The sequence below is a fragment of the Trichomonas vaginalis genome, chromosome IV (genome assembly GCF_026262505.1).
Source record: "Trichomonas vaginalis G3 chromosome IV, whole genome shotgun sequence".
Lineage (NCBI taxonomy): Eukaryota > Parabasalia > Trichomonadida > Trichomonadidae > Trichomonas > Trichomonas vaginalis.
Genome location: NC_067206.1, coordinates 20,466,856 through 20,484,496, shown reverse-complemented (window position 1 = coordinate 20,484,496; position 17,641 = coordinate 20,466,856). Strand labels below are relative to the sequence as shown.

Genomic DNA, 17,641 nt, shown 5'->3' with positions numbered 1-17,641 from the left:
GGAAGTATACTTTGAGAAGCCTTCTTCTGGGTCGAAAACATTATATAATGTGTCGCTTTTCACAAATTATATATGTTTTCATGTTTTGTCACTTTTCTGTCACTTTTCAGGAAAAAACATTTTTATTATTATATATAAATGAATTTTACAAAACCACCGTTACCGTTCTTTGGAAATAAGAGTAAATGTAAAGATATTCTATTGAGAGAACTTAAGAAACTACCGAATGGTCTAACATTTGTAGATTTGTTCGGTGGAAGTTTCTATATATCCCATTTGTGCCATACAATATTCCCAGACTCAAAGATTATATGCAATGACTTCGACAACTATATGGACCGTCTCAAACATATACCAGACACAAACAATATATTGAAAGAGTTAAAAGAAAAGATACCTATAGGTAAGATGGAACGTATACCATTAGATAACAAAAATATTGTGAGAGAGGTTTTGAAAAAAGCAGAATATATAGACTGGGATAGTATATCTGCTAGACTATTATATAGTGGTGCTATAAGAGTTCATGACATTGAAACACTTATGTCAAATGTTTTATATCTTAACTATACAAATGTTTTCAAAGAGGACATAGAAAAATATATTGAGGGTATAGAGTTTGTGAGATGTCGTTGGACAGAGTTGTATGAAAAATATAAAGACAAGGAAAATGTTTTCTTTATAGTGGACCCGCCGTTCTATAACACATGGGATTTTCAATACCAAGTAGACTGGACTTTGAGAGACTCTTTAGAAACTTTAGACGTTTTACATAACTGTCCATGCTTTTACTTTACATCCGATAAAAGTGGTTTGGAAACCGTTATGAGATGGTTAGAGGACATACATGACTATGAGTTTAGATATGACAAGATAGAATATGAGAGAGGTCCTATAAACTGGAGAAAGTGTCATAACAAAGAAATTTTACTAGTAAGTAAATGTGGTTTGAAATAGGACTACTTGTTTTAGGTTTTTTCCATTGTGTCATTTATTTCTTTGACGTGGCAGAAAGATATAGAGAATATGAAGATGAACCAATGCCTGCAAATGTCCAGTATATGTACTCGTAAGAGATATTTTTATCTAATATTAAATGGACGCACAGAACTTAGCGAATGCACAGCAACCTGGACAACCAAACCCAGAGAATATTCCAAATGAAGTTAGAATACAAACTGCAATGGCAAACTATGGTCAAGTGCCAACAGATGTACAAATGCAAACTGCCATGTCAAATGACGCTGCGTTAGGTTTGCCACCATGGTATGCAAATATGAGATGGAAAGAGTTTTATACAAACCCTGAAGTGGGATATAAACAACTTTATGCAGATGACGCGAACACAGGAGTTGACCCAGAATATGTTTTCTACCAGAGGAGAAACAGAATGTATGAGCTCCAGTTAAAGAATGCTATGGAACTCAACAGGAAACGTAAGAGACTAGGTGGACATTAGATTTTTACATATAGTAAAATGGGTTTCTTCAGTAGTATTGGAAACTTCTTCAGAAGAGTTGGAAGAGGTATATGGAATGGAATAAAAACCGTAGGAAGAGGAATTTGGAACGGAGTCAAAAATATTGGTAAAAGAGTAGGTCAGTTCGTTGGTATTATACCTAAAGACCCTGAACCAGAAGAACAAGCTCCTGTTATACAACAGCCTGAACCTGCACCACAGTCTAGTTGGCAACCAAATCCAACACCTCAACCGTATTAAAAAATTATATTTTTACCGTTCGATAGTAGTTGTATATGAAACTAAGTTCTAAGTAAAACGCATGGTATAATGGAACTATTCTCTTTCTTCCATCTGTTGTAAACCATACTTGAAAGTCTGAAATACTTCCACTTGGTGGTTCATATAGCTTTGTAGGTTTTTCGTAAAAGTCATTTGCCAAGCATAAGAAAGAGTTTTGTGCACCAGAAAATGAAGCATGAACTATAATAGCAGCTGGGTCGAAAACATCTTTAAATAAATATGGTTCATCTCTTGCATATCGACTGTAGATATTTGCTAAAGGAAGTTCGACTTTCTGATTTAACATTCTTTGCAAATAATACCATGACATTGCAGTGAATTCTGTATATATTTGTTCGTCTTTCTTTGGATTGTCTTCGTAGATTTGAAATGACACTTGTGAATTTTGTTTGTCATATACAATTCTCACATAAAGTGTGCTCTCGGTATTTGCATATTCATCAGCATATTTTGCATAACATGAATTTATTTTATCTTCTATATTTTTTAACGCAGTCTGTAGAGAAGATGAAAGGTCAACTTGTATTAGCTCAATTTCTTCCCACATTTTTCGTTTCCCTTCAGATATATAATCTATATGAAACCTTACAATAAATGGAAAACTTTTATCTTCTACAGACACAAACTTCATTCTACGAAAGCCAATAGCTTTTGTGACAGATGGGTCTCTTAACCATCTTAACGGGTAGTCAAAACGATAGCCTTCATGCTTTACGGTCTCTGTCTCAAACTTTTGACCGACATTCGTAAAAAGTTCATCTAATGGTTTAGTTGTAGCAACTCTTGAATTTTCTTTTTCTATTGAAAGCATATTTTATCTAGAATAAAAATGTCAAATGAAACAGCGTCTATGAGAGAAATACAACACAACCGACAACTCATTATACAAGCTCTAAATAAGAACACAACAAACTTTTCAAACTATTCTAAGATATCTGAGTCATTGAAAGAAGGAAACTTAAAACTGACATTAAACCCAATGACAAATGAGTTTCTATTTCAAGACAATAAGAACCATACTGTTTGTATAAATCCAACAAAAGGAACTTTAAACGAGAAACCTATAAAAGAACTTCTTTTGAAAGCAGATGTTGACAACAAAGCTGACAAAGAATATGTCATTGAAAAAGTTCAAGAAGAACATGACAGAGCAGATGCAACATATGCAACAAAAGAACATACTCATCCTGAACTAGCAGACAAAACATATGTTGACAATAAAATGTCAAGTGAAGTGACAAGAGCTGAAAACGAATATTCTAAAAAGACTCATACACATTCTATATCTGATATTACAAACTTACAAGAAACCTTAGAGACAAAAGCAAATAAGACTCATACACATACCATTGCAAATATTACAAACTTACAAGAAACCTTAAACAGTAAAAGTGACGTTGGACATACACATACAAGTTTTACAACTGTTGCTATAGAAAGTATTGAAGGAACGGTTGAAGAACCTGATGGGGATGTATTATATTGTAAACCTCCTAACTTTCCACAAGGTTTAACATCGGATGACGACATAACGACGATGAGAAACATTAGATGTAAAGATGTTTATGTCATGAAGGATGAACATAATATTAAATTCACTGCTCAAGATTTATATGACAAGAAAGCAGACAAGAACCATACACATACAAGTTTTACAACTTTTACAGCAGATGATATTACACTAAACACAACCTTGCCAAGTAAAGCTCCAACAATACCACCGGCAACAAGTCTTGTAGATACTTTGATATCTAATGACAATAGTATTATACATCTAAGACAGGAACTCAATGTGCTTAAACAAATTTTGCCGAATCTTATTTACCCGGTTGGCTCTATTTATACGTCAATGAACTCTACCAGACCAGAAGTAGTACTTGGTTTTGGAACTTGGACTCAAATAGTCGACAGGTTTTTGTATTGTGCAAACTCTTCAAAGGAAACAGGTGGAAGTAAAACGATTTCAGGTGAAAACTTACCTGCACACAGTCACTACATAGATTTAAGTACATCTCGAGATGGTTGGCATAAGCATAATTTTTGGGATTGGTCAGCAATGAAAAAAGGTAAAGGATATGATGTTAAAGACGACGTTCAGTTTGCTATAAATTGTTTCTGGGGTAACACTCAGGGAGATGGAAACCATACACATCGCGTTTCAGGGTATACGCAAACAACGGGACAAAGTAAAGACTACATGCCACCTTACATGACAGTTTACGCATGGTATAGAATTGCTTAGTCGTCATTTTCAACTTCTTTAGCATATTCGTCAGGAGTTGTCTTATATTGGTTAGGAACTGTCTTTGAAAGTATACCACCTTGAACTTTGACAAGTTTGAAAAGAGGTCTGACAATAGTAGTTTTATCTTCTGCTTGCAGTCTGTACATTTTGCCATGTTTGCCTAAAACTTCATAATATTCTCTTGTATACTTTCTTCTATTTTTACGAACACGAACGTGAGTACCTGTCGGGTTCCCATTGTTGTCATAGTCAATAGTATTTTCATATGGGTCGCGTTTAGGTATTTCTATTTTTACTTTGTCACCTTTCTGAAGTTTGAAGCCCGGCATTCTTTCTTGTTTGTCTCTTTGACTAAATTATTAAATATATAGTCTTTCTCTAAGTCAGGGTTGTTTTTCATTTCTTCGGGGAGTGGTTTCCCAAACCTTTTTGTTTACGGCTATTGTAAATATTTAAAACTTGTCTCATCTTTGCCATGGAGAAGTGTCTATATTTGTCGTCATATGACATTTCATTTGCTTCACCACCTTGTGGTTGGTTTAAGTCTCTTAACATTTTTATACAACCGTCAATGACACCAAGAGCAGAATGGTTTTGGTCGACAATGAAATATTGGTTTACATTTTTTGAACGCAGATAGTTTTTTACATCGTCTGATTTGAAAGAACTTTCACAGTCAGATGTCAGTTTTGTTGGATGGTATTTGTCAACAAATATTGTCAAAGCTGCTAAGATATCTAAAATATTTTTGGACTGTAATGGTATGGCTTCACAGTATCTTGTGTTTTGACCGACAAATATTAGCCAGTATGGTGGTCCATCTGTTCTATACCTCGGAATGTTTTCCAAGATATCCATAAACCAAGCATTTGGTGTTGAACTAAAGATTTTTACCATGAGTGCTTTCTTTGTCGCTTTAGAAACATAGGGGTCCTTGTTTGGATTCGTCATTTTTTAACCCATAAGAAATGGGTTTATTTGGCGCGTTAGCAGGAGTTGCATCCAGATTTTTGCCCGCAGTGGGAACAATAGCCAGAGGTGTATTTGGAGTTGGAAGTAGAGAGGTGATTTGGAGTTGGAAGGAAGATTTTGAGTACATTAGGTATACTTAAAGAGAAAGCACAACCTATTATACAAACTGTACAGAAAGGTTGGGATGTAGCACGAGATGCAACAAAATCTTATTCCAAATCCTGAAACAAGAGGAAAAGTTCAAGGATGGATGGACAATGTAGGAAGACAAGCAGGAAACTATTATAACAAGCAAATGACTACTATAACCAAGCAGGACACTATATGGACCAAGGTGAAAGATTCTTTAACAGAGGATATAACCATGCACAACAGTGGGTAAACAATAACCAACCGCAACCGCCTCAAACGTGGGGAATGTAAAGTTTTTTACTGAGATGAAATGAACAATACAGCATTGAGACAAATGGGTTCAAGATGGATTTGTCGGCTTCCAGCAGTTACACAACGTGTTTGTCAAGTTCTTCCTATACCTCAGGAAGTTTTAGACCGACTTAAAAAACCAAACAACCAGTTGAAAACAAACCAAACTAAAATTTTTTACTGAGATGAAATGACCGAAGAAGTTGAAACGGTAGATTTGACACCACAAACAAAAAGTTCAGAACCATTGTCAAAACCTGTCAAAGAACTTACAGATGAAGAGAAAAATTCAATAATAGAAAGTGCCAGGTCTGGAAATACAAACCCTAACTATAAAGTCACTTTTCATAAAAATGGAACGGCTAGTATCTCAAAAAAGAAACAGACTCTCACAAATAAAATATTGAAGTCTGAAGGAGCTTTCGAGACAACAGATGGAAAAGTTTACTTCACTGACCAACAGTTCATTATAGAACATCTCATTGACTTAGAGTCGAAATATTCTAAACTTTACAACAAACACAAAAAGTTGAAAGGAAAACAAAAACAAATGGCATATGATATTTATGAAGATGTTGACGACACAACTGTTCCTGCAAGTGAGGTAAAGTCAAGGAACGAAAAGTGACGAAAAACAGATAGAAGAAGAAAAACCAAAAACTGAAGATAAACCAAAACCAAAGTTTAGTTTCCAAACTAAACCAAGTCAACCTTCATTAGCTGGTATGGGTTGGCGTCAAAGACTTATGGCAGCAGGCGGTTATGTAAAGTAAAGAGAAAAAAAATATTTTTTTTATTTTTATAAAAATGCCCCCATATAGAATGGATAGAAAATCTGCTAGAATAAAAGCAGAGTTGCAAAGTTATGGTTGGAGAGTTTCGAAGAATTTAAATATAGGAAGGGAAGACCCATAAAAGTCTATGACAAATTGTCTGGTCTTCGCTACGAAATGGATTTGGAAACAGCACGTGCAAATTATCCAAACAGACTAGAGAGGTTAGAAGAAGAACGTCTTATGGACATGCCTTTCGATGTTAGTGAACCTCAAGTTGAAGGACACGACGGCTTTGCCAGATTCTATGGAAACATGACGAACAATTGCATCCTTTGAGAAGGAAAAAAGGTAGTGAAGACATGCTCCCATGGAAAGAACAAGATATGCATATGAAAGTACCGTGAAGTTAGAAGTCAAATTACATCTGGTCGAACCTTTACAGTAAACTTTGACGAAGGAAAGAACAAAGAAGGCTTCATGGGTGTACTTGCTGCCATACAAGACGGAAATAAGAAAGGACACAATCTCAGATTAACCATAACAGATTTGGATGGTCACATTTACTATGCACATGGCAATGAACAAACAGCCGCAAAACTTCTTGACGCTTTCAAGACTACAAAGAGAGAACAAATGGTTGACTCCGACTCAGACATTTTGAATGCAATTGAAGGAATTGCAAGTGTCAAGTTCGAATGGTACCAACCTAACCCTCAAGCAGTCAGACAACATGTTGTTAGATGAGAAATAAAAAATTGCATGAAGTAAAAACGTTTTTTTAAACCATATATTTTTACATATATTAAATGCTTCAGGTTGAAAAACAAAGAACAAAAGATAGCAGATACAAAACCGTTAGACTATATCTTTACAAATGGGTAGGACTATTTCAGATGAAGAAATTTCATCCCGTTCATACAGGTTTGACTATCCAATTCGTTGGCTTCAAAGTCCTTCAGATGCAAAGGCAATAGGATTTAGAAGAGTTTTTGTTTTCAAATAGAACTAACGCATTTATGTTCGCAGTATACTTTTCATGGCAGTATAAAGGTTCTGATGGTCTTATAGACAAATTTGATGAAATGAGGATCTTTACAGTTCGTTCAGACGAAAGTCTTGAGAAAACTCTAAATGACTTCAAACTCAAATGAACAAATACTATTGGGAATTTCAAGAAAATACGACTCTTTACTAAATGGAACATACTATCTGAAACTAGAATATGACAAGATGAACTCCACCGTTTCATTTCAAAAGATTGAAATTAACCCTCCAAGAGATACAGAGTTTTTATTTTGGAAAGTAGACAAACGTTCTGGGCACAATTTCTTCGGTTACTAAACCAGAACGAACCATTACCACCAGATGGTCCATTTAAATTATACTTCCACCAGCAGATTTGACAGTTTATAGAAACGTGTTTGACCCTCAAAATGTTATGTGCCATGCAAGTTTCAGTTCAAGCAACAATAGTTTTCTATGTATTGGTAAGGACGTTTATGACTTTGCTTCTAAATTCTACGAACCACCTAGTAACAGTTTCTCTGACTTTCAAGTTTGGTTCACAACAAATGGTGTGCAGCATATTATACCATTGTACTATGACTTTTATCTCGAATTGTCTTTCATATACAACTACGGAAAAGTGCTGAAAAAGTATTGAAAAATACTTTTAGGGTAGAAGGTTAGATCTAACCTGTTTTCTAACCTGTTTTCTACCCTCTTGAATTTTCATAAATTTCCTTAAGATAGAAAAAAAGTGAGTTAAAATGAGATGTTTACTGAGGGGGTCCCTCGGTCCCTCGGTCCCTCGGTCAACTAACATCTTTTTGAAAATGGTGACAACATGACATTTTGACAACAGTCGGGAAAATGTCAAGACTTCTTCATCGTAACGAGTGTAAATGAACCAAAAATATATTTTAGGTGAACAGGTGAGATCTCACCTGTTTTCTCACCTGTTGAATTTTGTATAAAAACCAACCGCCGGAATTCTGGCGGTTGCTATATTCTTCACAAAATGCTTGTTTTGAGGTCGAGCCACTTTTGGCTCCACCTGTTTTTTCAACCAAAATTCTTGAGTTTTGTTCTGAATTCAATAAAAATATATTTTATGTTAGCATGTTAGATCTCACCTGTTTTCTCACCTGTTTTCTAACATGGTCTAAAACTCATGAAATTTACACCAAAAATATAATTTAGGGTAGAAGGTTAGATCTAACCTGTTTTCTAACCTGTTTTCTAACCTCATTTCTAACCTCGTAGAAAACTCATGAAATTTACACCAAAAATATAATTTAGGGTAGAAGGTTAGATCTAACCTCATTTCTAACCTCATTTCTACCCTCTTGAATTTTCATGACTTCTTCATCGTAATGAGCGTAAAGGACCCAAAAATATATTTTAGGTGAAGAGGTGAGATCTAACCTCATTTCTAACCTCATTTCTAACCTCGTAGAAAACTCATGAAATTTACACCAAAAATATATTTTAGGGTAGAAGGTTAGATCTAACCTGTTTTCTAACCTGTTTTCTACCCTCTTGAAATTTCATGAATTTCCTTAAGATAGAAAAAGTATTGAAAAATAAAGTTTATGTTAGCATGTTAGATCTAACACGTTTTCTAACATTTTTTCTAACATCGTAGAAAACTCTTGAATTTTCATGAATGGCTCGATGTTGTCCATTGTTCTGTTTCAGAACTAGTCTTGTACTGTTTCAGAACAATATTTGTACTGTTTCAGAACAATATTTGTACTGTTTCAGAACAATATTTGTTCTGATTCAGAACAATATTTCCCGTCAAAGCTCTCAATTTGTGAGAAAAATTTTCTGATTCAGAACAATATTTGTTCTGATTCAGAACAATATTTGTACTGTTTCAGAACAATATTTGTACTGTTTCAGAACAATATTTGTACTGTTTCAGAACAATATTTGTACTGTTTCAGAACAATATTTGTACTGTTTCAGAACAATATTTGTACTGTTTCAGAACAATATTTGTACTGTTTCAGAACAATGTCCGACGTACCACCAAAAAATATATTTTATGTTAGCATGTTAGATCTAACACGTTTTCTAACATGTTTTCTAACCTCATTTCTAACATCGTAGAAAACTCTCGAAATTCATGAGTTTTGACACTTTCACAAAAAACATAAAAAATAAAGTTAGTTTTTTTAAAAAAATATTTTTTATTTTTATTGTAAGAACATGTTAGCAACAACTTCACCAAACTCTTTAGTCATGAACCCAACTTCAATGTTAGTAGAGATGAAAAGCTTCATTCCTTCTTCATATACTTTTGAGACAGAAATCCAGAAGATAAAGCAGGAACTTCTCCAAGGAGATTTAGATTGCACTGCGAAAGATGAAACAAATGAACAATATCTTTATGAAATGCAGGACCTCATCGACCATCTACCTAAACTTCCTGAAATCCAACAACAAAAGCTCACTATTCCTGAATTCGATGAAATTGAAGTCAAAGCAACTGACTCGGTAGAAATAAAGAAGTTCATACGTAAGGTAAACTATGAGTTTCTAGGATTTCATTGCAACCACAAAGTCATGGACAAAGATTGCGACATGGTATATAAGAACATCTCTGACATATATAAATCTGAAGAATTTAAGACCTACGACAACTTTGTTTCGTTAGTTGCTGAATGTGTATGGCAGATAAGAGATAAAGATAGAAGAGGTAAGGTATGGAACGAACAAATAAGACCCGCTATGTTTGAGATGAAGAGAGCAATTGACGCTTTAGTTGTACTTGCAGGACAAATTTCAATGTACAATGCTAAAATGAACCCACAATGTTCTAAATGTAAAGCGGCAATTAGGAAATATAACTACTCCGTCAAAGAGATAGAACGTATGCGAAACGACTATGCTGACTTAAAGAAAGAAGTAGAGAAGCCAGCAGAAGATAAAATGGACATGTTAGAATTTCTGAACAAAAACTATCCAACTGCAGAAGATTTCCTTCTATCTGACGTCAAGAAGAAATATAAAGAGACTTTCAATATTGTGAAAACTTTTGACATACTGACAGAAGAAATAGAAGCCACAAAATTGTTTAAAGTCTCACGAATTCATAACGTTTACCATGTAAAACGCTTATAAAATAACTGGGGTAGAAAAGAGGTTAGAAATGAGGTTAGATCTAACCTTCTAACATAAACTTTATTTTTATTGAATTCTGTATGAAATTTCATGAGTTTTGTGTGTTTTAGACCATGTTAGAAAAGAGGTTAGAAAAGAGGTTAGAAAAGAGGTTAGATCTCACCTTCTACCCTAAAATATATTTTTATTGAATTCTGTATGAAATTTCATGAGTTTTGTGTGTTTTAGACCATGTTAGAAAAGAGGTTAGAAAAGAGGTGAGAAAACAGGTGAGATCTCACCTCTTCACCTAAAATATATTTTTATTGAATTCTGTATGAAATTTCATGAGTTTTGTGTGTTTTAGACCATGTTAGAAAAGAGGTTAGAAATGAGGTTAGATCTAACCTTCTAACATAAAATATATTTTTGTCTGATTTACGCTCATTACGAAGAAGTCTTGACAAAACATTTACACTCATTTCGATGAAATCATGACAAAACATATACGAAGAAGTTTATTTCCTGTGTTGTTGTCAAAATGTCATGTTGTCACCATTTTCAAAAAGATGTTAGTTGACGAGGACGAGGGACCTGGTGACACCTAAAAACCATCTACCCTAAAATCGTGAAAAAATGACCAAATTTCATTATATAACTGTTATTTTTTTACCAAGTGAACTTTAACACTTCGTAAAAAAATCCCTGAAATCATATCTTTTATACATGAAAATCGTAAAAAATTGCGATTTAGACTTTTTTTGGTCTTGCATAAAACTCATGAAAATCGTGAAAAAATGACCAAATTTCATTATATAACTGTTATTTTTTTACCAAGTGAACTTTAACACTTCGTAAAAAAATCCCTGAAATCGTGAAAAAAATGACCAAATTTCATGAATTTCCTTAAGATACAAGATAGAAAAAATAAAGTTAGTTTTTTAAAAAAAATTTTTTTTATTTTGTATGTAAGAAACAGAAAATGACAAACATTGAGTTTGAAACAGTTAGAAAGATAGACAATGACACCAAAGTGGTTCGAATTGGTGATTTAAACGTAAGATACTCAAAGAAATACAAGAAATATTCTTTGTCAGACATTATATCTCCATCTGGAAAGAAAGCATTCGACTGGGTTAGAATTGCTTCTACTCAGAAAATTTTGACAAGAAATCCTGAGCTTATGATATCAGTAGCATTTCATGGAACAAGAGCATATCTTATAGACAAAAGTCTTATACCAATTTTTGTTATGGTTAGACCCAGTTGTTGGATATAACTTCATAACATATGGTTCATTCGATACGGAACGTTGCAGTGAAGGCTTACTTTACATCGTTCAGAAACGAAGGACTTCAATACAAAAAGATATAAGATAGGAAGAACATATAATATAACTAAAAGATATGACAGTATAGTCATAGAGTCAAGTGTGTTCGTTAACGATATGAGAGCTGCTGAAACAGAACTACTTGAAAAGTTGAGAAAATGTAGGTGCTCCACGAAAGGTAAAGAAACGTTTGAAGTAGATGAGATAGATAGTGCTATAAAATATTTGACGAAGTTTGCTGAAAAATACATGTAAAGCGTTTATTTTTACGCTTGACTTCAGATCTCAGGTAGCTCTATAAGGTAAATTGTTGTCAAATCCTTCTGGCATTCCGAGTCCTTCCATCCGACATTCCGAGTTCCTTCCATCCGACATTCCGAGTCCCTTCCATCGACAAGAAAAAAATTTCCCGACAACTGGAAAAAATTTCCCGACAACTGGAAAAAAATTTCCTGACAACTGGAAAAAATTTTCCTGTTGTTTCCGTAAACGAAAAAATTTTCCTGTTTGTTCGTCCGTAACCATTCAAATTTTCGAAAATTGAGAAGAACTTTTTGGTCGAACGACAGAAAATTTTTCCTTCCGACAGAAAAAGTTTCTTTTCCTTCCGACAGAAAAAGTTCTTCCTTCCGACAGGACACAAACGAATGTCCGACGTTCCTCCCTGAATGTCCATTCCAAAGCCAGAAGAACCGACAGCCCCAGCACCACAACAAGACTAAAGACTAAACACTTACATTTTTCAAGCTTGACTTTTTACAATTTGAACTTTGTTCGCGTAGATATGAATTCTGAAAGAAGTATGAGGGTCTTGTATGACTTTGTACTTCTCCCATAGTTCATGTCTGTCAAACTTACCTGCCATGGACTCTTTCATAAGTTCCATGAAATCGTCTTCGGACAATCCGGGGAAAAGTATAATGTCAGTAAGTATTCTCTTTACATCCTTACTTAAACTCTTTGCTGTCTGTACACAAATGACAACTGAGATGTTAAAGTGTCTGAGCTTCTTAAGAATTCGACACATATCTTGTTCTCTGTTTCTTTAACAAAGGATGAGAAGCAAAGTCATCTAAGATAAGAAGACATCTATGAGGGTAAGTCTTCCAATCGTAAGATTGCAATTTCTTCGAAATGTATTCTATCTCTTTCTGTTTGTTTCTGAAGTGTTTCTTTCTAATATTCTCTGCATTTCCTCATTTGGGTCTTTAAACTTCGAATTTATATACTCATTTATAGCATTGTACTTCAAAACTCTTCTTTGGTACTTCTTTATCCAATCTAACAACTCAGAGTCTTTATACATACTAACTTAGACTTCTTTATAATATCTTTGAACGAATTGACGGTTTGGTCAAATTGACCAGAAGTACTACAAATGACAACTAACTCATAGAATGGGTTCTTCTCATCTAGTTCTTGTTGTTGTGCAGCCATTTTAAGATAAGTGAAAGTCTTACCCGACCCAGGTGGTGCAATTAGACCTGTTATACCATTCTGAGCAAATAAGAACTTGTCATGTATGGTTTTATCTGAGCATTTTCCAACTTCCTCTTGTTCTTGTTTAAAACATTCTCAAATTTTTTGTCAATGTCAGCAAACTTTTTTTCTAACATATTTTTAGAAAAATTAAAATTTTTATCTTTTAGAAAATGTCTAGCGATTTCGCCATCTATATTCGAGACAAGCTTTTCGACAGCAAAACATCTGTCGACCATAAAATCTTACATAGTGTAAACAAGAAAGGTGAATTTGTTCTAAAGTTCTGTTTCTGGGAATATGACAAGAACCATAAAACATTAAGCAGAGAAGTCTTAAAATTTGTCAATGACAGACTTGTTGACAGAGATGACGCCTCTTGGAGAGATGAAGTCCAACAAAACTTCTTAGAATGCAAAGAAGACACATGCGCTGTTCTTGAAGATGAAATAGAAAACAGAATAGAAGAGCTATTAAAGGACAAAGAACTTTTACAAAAATATGGTTCTGAGAAATTTGACATAACTCCACCAGAAAAGAAGAAGAGAGAAAAGAAAGAAAAGAAAGTAGAAGAAGAGAAGAAAGAACCTGAACCAGAGAGAAAAAGAAATTTGACATGTAAAAATAAAATTTTATTTTTAGAACATTTCTGGGTCAATGTCAATGTTCTCTTCCTCTTTAGGAGCAAACACTGGCTTAGACTCTAAAATCTTTTTACCCAATTTACCTTGAACTTCTACAACTTTAGACTCATAATATTCATAGTCGTCTGCTTTCTTTGGTTCATAAGGTATAACAAGTTTGTATGCTTTGCCTTCTTTAGTTTTGAGAACCTTCTGTCAAAACTTTCTTTGACTGCTAACAAACCTTCTATGTCTAAGTCTTCAAATTTCGCACCATTTTTAGTCACAATAGCAAACTTAACTGGTTCGATGTTCCAAACTTTGCTGAATGAAGACTTTTCAAAATGGTAGAAGTAAACATTCAAATATGTGAATGGGTCTAGTTCTTCTTTAAGTCCTGACATGTACTTGTTTACTGAGATGAATTTTGCATCTTTTCTATCGGATAAAAAAATATTTTTTTTAAAATTTACTCAGAAAAATTTTTCTTTGTATATACACCATTCTGAACATCTAAAAGACTTTTGACATTTGCCAAGAATGTTCGTTTAGACGCTGTCATATAACCATATCTTGACAATATTGTTTATACGAATCGTACAATGACCTTTCATCTAAACACTCAAAGTCAGTTTCATCTATGAACAGTTCATATACACTCTTGTTTGCTTCTAACAATGTTTGTCTCTCTTCGGTATGTGGAATTTGTCTTGGATTGAACTTTGAAATATCTAATGTCATAAAATATGAGAACAAGTGGTTGTAAAAGTCAGATGTCAAAGTTTCTGCTAAGTCGTCAAAATATTCTGTATCTTGCATATGAGCTTCTGACGTTCTGACAACTACATATCTTCTGTCAGAACTTTCTAACTTCATCGGAACAGCATTGTTTGAAACCATAATGAAGTTTGCAACATTTTCACAAACTCTTTGGTCTTTATATTTCTTTCAACAACTCCAACTTTGTCTGTTATAAGACTCTTCAAAGCATCTGAGTTCAAAACTTTTGTTGTATCTATACTTTGAAGTTCGTTACATACTATAAGTTTCATATTCTCTATTGAAGAGTTAAATTTACCGCAGATGTTTTCTAAGTTTGTCATATTCGGTTCGAATAGCCCTCTAACAGTTTGCATAAATATCTGTAAAGAAAGTGTTCTTACCTGTTCCTTGTTTTCCAATTATAATGAGAGCAGTTTCATTTTTAGCACTTGGATGTTGTAAGATGTTTGCAAACCAACATAAGATATACTCATAGACTCTTTCGTTTCCATTGCATATAATTTCTTTGACATGGTCTAACCAAGCTTCTATAATATTTTCTTTCCATTCTACTTGTTCGTATTTATATCCAGTGAAGATAGAATAGAAGTTTGGAGAAGGTGTATAGAACTTTATACCTCGAACTGAAAAATCTTCTAACTTTGACAATAAGATATCCCAAGCATCTAACATCTTCATGCCAACTTGTACGACTTTTATTTTCTTAAGTTTCTGTTACATTCTTGTTCTGAAACTATTGTCGCTTTAGGTTTGTTAAAGACTACATCCCATTCTTTCATAACATAACATTCTGGGGCAGAGTCGACATAAATGACTAAACGTTTCAAATTCTCGACTGCTTTGTTATAGTCTCGAAATGGACACATATTTCTGAATGCTTGGAAGTCATAAAAATCTGAAACATCTATTCTGTACATTTTTATAAAAATAAAAAAAAATATTTTTTTTATTCTTGAGCTATTTTGTTGCATTTGTTGTTCTTGAGCTATTTGTTGTTCTTGAGCTATTTGTTGTTGAAGTTGTTCTTGTAATACAATACTTTCACCAGTTGCATCTTCCAATTCGAAACTTTCTGCCGTCATTGACAAATACATAGGACATAAAAGTTTTACAGGAACAAAGTTTGCGTCAACTAAGGTTAAGTTTACTTGCCAAAGTGTTTGAGTTCACTAAGCTGAAAATCTGCATTCGAATGAACAATAGGCAAACCAGCAGAGAAAGTGTTGTTTATACGCATAAGTATCTTTTGGTCATAGTAGTTTCTGTCGACATTCGAATAACACTTTGAACCTAAGTTTGAAACAATATATAAATAGGTGTGCTTAAAGTCAATGGAATAGACATTCCTTGTATGACACCTTTTCCTGTTATAGGAAACTGTTGGTAGTAAAAACCAGATATAAGTTTTGTATTATAGCTCATATTGTTTATAGTAAACTCAGTCGGACATCCAAACATAATGAAACCTGCTCTAGTTGCAGCACATGTTACACTCGTCCTTAAAGTATTAAATAAGTCAACAAAACCTGTTGGTGGTATATCTGAGTAAGTATCTTCAAAGGAGTATTTTTTACCATTCACAACAATAAAATCTTCTGGTGTCAAAAGAGCAAAACAGGCTTTAGTCGTCATTGTGTTTAAGGTTAGTTTACAATATCGTCCTTGAGGACTTTGTAAGTTTGTTGTTATAGAATTATATGACTCAGGGTTTTTAGTCGTAATAGTATAAACCATATGTCTTCTGCCATTTACTTAGCAAATAAATTTTAATGAAATGTTGTGGTCGTCAAATATTTTTATAACGTCTGGGAAACTATATTTTAAGTTCAACGTTTCACCTCCTTTCATAACGTATATCTTGTCAATGACATTATATGAAACACCACAGCAACTAATGTCGGGTTCTATTTCTTTGATGTTTATATCGTCTGCCTCTGTCAAAAGTTTCAATAGTTCTTTCAAAACTTCATGAGGTGCAATGACATATGAGTTCACTTTTACAGGGTTGTGTTCGACCAAGTTTAACATTATACCTAAAGCTTGACAAATCTTCTCCTGAGTTTGAAGTTTGTCTTTCAGTTGTTGGTAGTCGTTTCGAATATCTGCAACAGAACTTAAGTCTCTGCTAACTTCAGGATATGTTGGTTGTTCTTTTACAGGAACAATTGTTATACCATCTTCGTCTTCGTATGGTTTCCCCACTTCAACATCTCTTCTTTGACATTGACAACAACACTTTGACTGTTTGTTTGAGTTGGTGAATTTAACTTCACATCTGCCACCGCCATTAAACCTTTTGAAACACTTACGCTTCTATTTTTCGGAAATGACATTTTACTTAGAATAAAAAGATGGACGTATTCGAGTATCTCTTCGAATTGAAGCAGAAAAAGTTTACACACACAAACAATACAAATACATTGACAGAATAGTTCTTTACACAAACAATGGAAAATGTTATAGAATAGCAGTCTTTGCTGAACCAAAATATTTTCATAAAGCAAAGAAAGTTGGTATAACTGAAATGGTGAAAGTTCTTGAAGCAGACAAAAATATAACTTCAAAACTTACAGATATTTCTAAAGGAAAGTTTATAATACAATATTATGTCAAAACTGGCGTACTGTCAATATTTGACGGAGAGAAGTCAGTTCAAGAACAACTTACTGACCTGCTGCCAAAATCTGCTCGATGGAAGCTGTCGTTATGCCAATCTGAGGAGCCCCAGCAGGTTTCATCGAACGAATCTTCAAAAGAGCATCTTCCGTGAAAAGTGCTATTGGTTTTGTAAACTTCTTTGCTTCAATTCATCTGGACCGTCTCTGTCACCAGTATATTGTATTTGTACAGTACCAACAGTTGAAATACCACCCATAAAGTCTTCTGAGTCAGCAAATGGAATGCCAAGCCAAAAGTTTGAACGGTCTCCATTTGTATATTGAGTTTTTTGACCTCCTGTATGAGTCCATACTTTCACATATGGCATAATAGAACTTTGCATTTCAGGGTTAATGGTTGTTGTGAAGTTGTTGTTAAAGTTCATAGCATCTAATGTCAAGTTGTATGACCTCATATCCTCAACTGTAGAATATTCTTCTCTTGGATAATATTTGCCATCTATGTTTATATGATATTTAA

General features: G+C 33.9%; 7 protein-coding genes and 2 pseudogenes across 9 annotated transcripts, besides 1 other annotated feature; 5 read left to right on the top strand and 4 right to left on the bottom strand.

The window, feature by feature from the left end:
• Window positions 1-138: 138 nt before the first annotated feature.
• TVAGG3_0135870 (phage tail repeat-like family) lies at window positions 139-957 on the top strand (the record flags this gene model as incomplete). Its single annotated transcript, XM_051224117.1, has 1 exon — window positions 139-957. One exon carries the CDS (start codon window positions 139-141, stop codon window positions 955-957), a length of 819 nt encoding a protein of 272 aa, XP_051109103.1.
• Window positions 958-1,096: 139 nt separating this feature from the next.
• TVAGG3_0135860 (uncharacterized protein) lies at window positions 1,097-1,459 on the top strand (the record flags this gene model as incomplete). The annotated part of the gene is made up of 1 exon (XM_001306540.1): window positions 1,097-1,459. One exon carries the CDS (start codon window positions 1,097-1,099, stop codon window positions 1,457-1,459), a length of 363 nt encoding a protein of 120 aa, XP_001306541.1.
• Window positions 1,460-1,477: 18 nt separating this feature from the next.
• TVAGG3_0135850 (serine threonine-protein phosphatase family) lies at window positions 1,478-1,720 on the top strand (the record flags this gene model as incomplete). Its single annotated transcript, XM_001306541.1, has 1 exon — window positions 1,478-1,720. The coding sequence occupies one exon, from the start codon at window positions 1,478-1,480 to the stop codon at window positions 1,718-1,720; it is 243 nt and encodes an 80-aa protein (XP_001306542.1).
• A 4-nt stretch (window positions 1,721-1,724) lies between these two features.
• Window positions 1,725-2,573, bottom strand: TVAGG3_0135840 (uncharacterized protein; the record flags this gene model as incomplete). The annotated part of the gene is made up of 1 exon (XM_001306542.1): window positions 1,725-2,573. One exon carries the CDS (start codon window positions 2,571-2,573, stop codon window positions 1,725-1,727), a length of 849 nt encoding a protein of 282 aa, XP_001306543.1.
• A 510-nt stretch (window positions 2,574-3,083) lies between these two features.
• Window positions 3,084-17,641: part of a mobile genetic element that runs on past the window's edge.
• TVAGG3_0135830 (uncharacterized protein) lies at window positions 4,001-4,336 on the bottom strand (the record flags this gene model as incomplete). Its single annotated transcript, XM_051224116.1, has 1 exon — window positions 4,001-4,336. One exon carries the CDS (start codon window positions 4,334-4,336, stop codon window positions 4,001-4,003), a length of 336 nt encoding a protein of 111 aa, XP_051109102.1.
• On the top strand, window positions 9,395-10,309 carry TVAGG3_0135820 (organellar and viral DNA polymerase type B; the record flags this gene model as incomplete). Its single annotated transcript, XM_001306544.1, has 1 exon — window positions 9,395-10,309. One exon carries the CDS (start codon window positions 9,395-9,397, stop codon window positions 10,307-10,309), a length of 915 nt encoding a protein of 304 aa, XP_001306545.1.
• On the bottom strand, window positions 12,361-13,234 carry TVAGG3_0135810 (annotated as a pseudogene). The gene has a single exon. A coding segment is annotated over exon 1 (874 nt).
• Window positions 13,508-13,719, top strand: TVAGG3_0135800 (uncharacterized protein; the record flags this gene model as incomplete). Its single annotated transcript, XM_051224115.1, has 1 exon — window positions 13,508-13,719. A coding segment is annotated over one exon (212 nt), but the record flags the coding sequence as incomplete, so codon positions are not given.
• On the bottom strand, window positions 14,220-15,420 carry TVAGG3_0135790 (annotated as a pseudogene). Its single transcript has one exon. A coding segment is annotated over exon 1 (1,201 nt).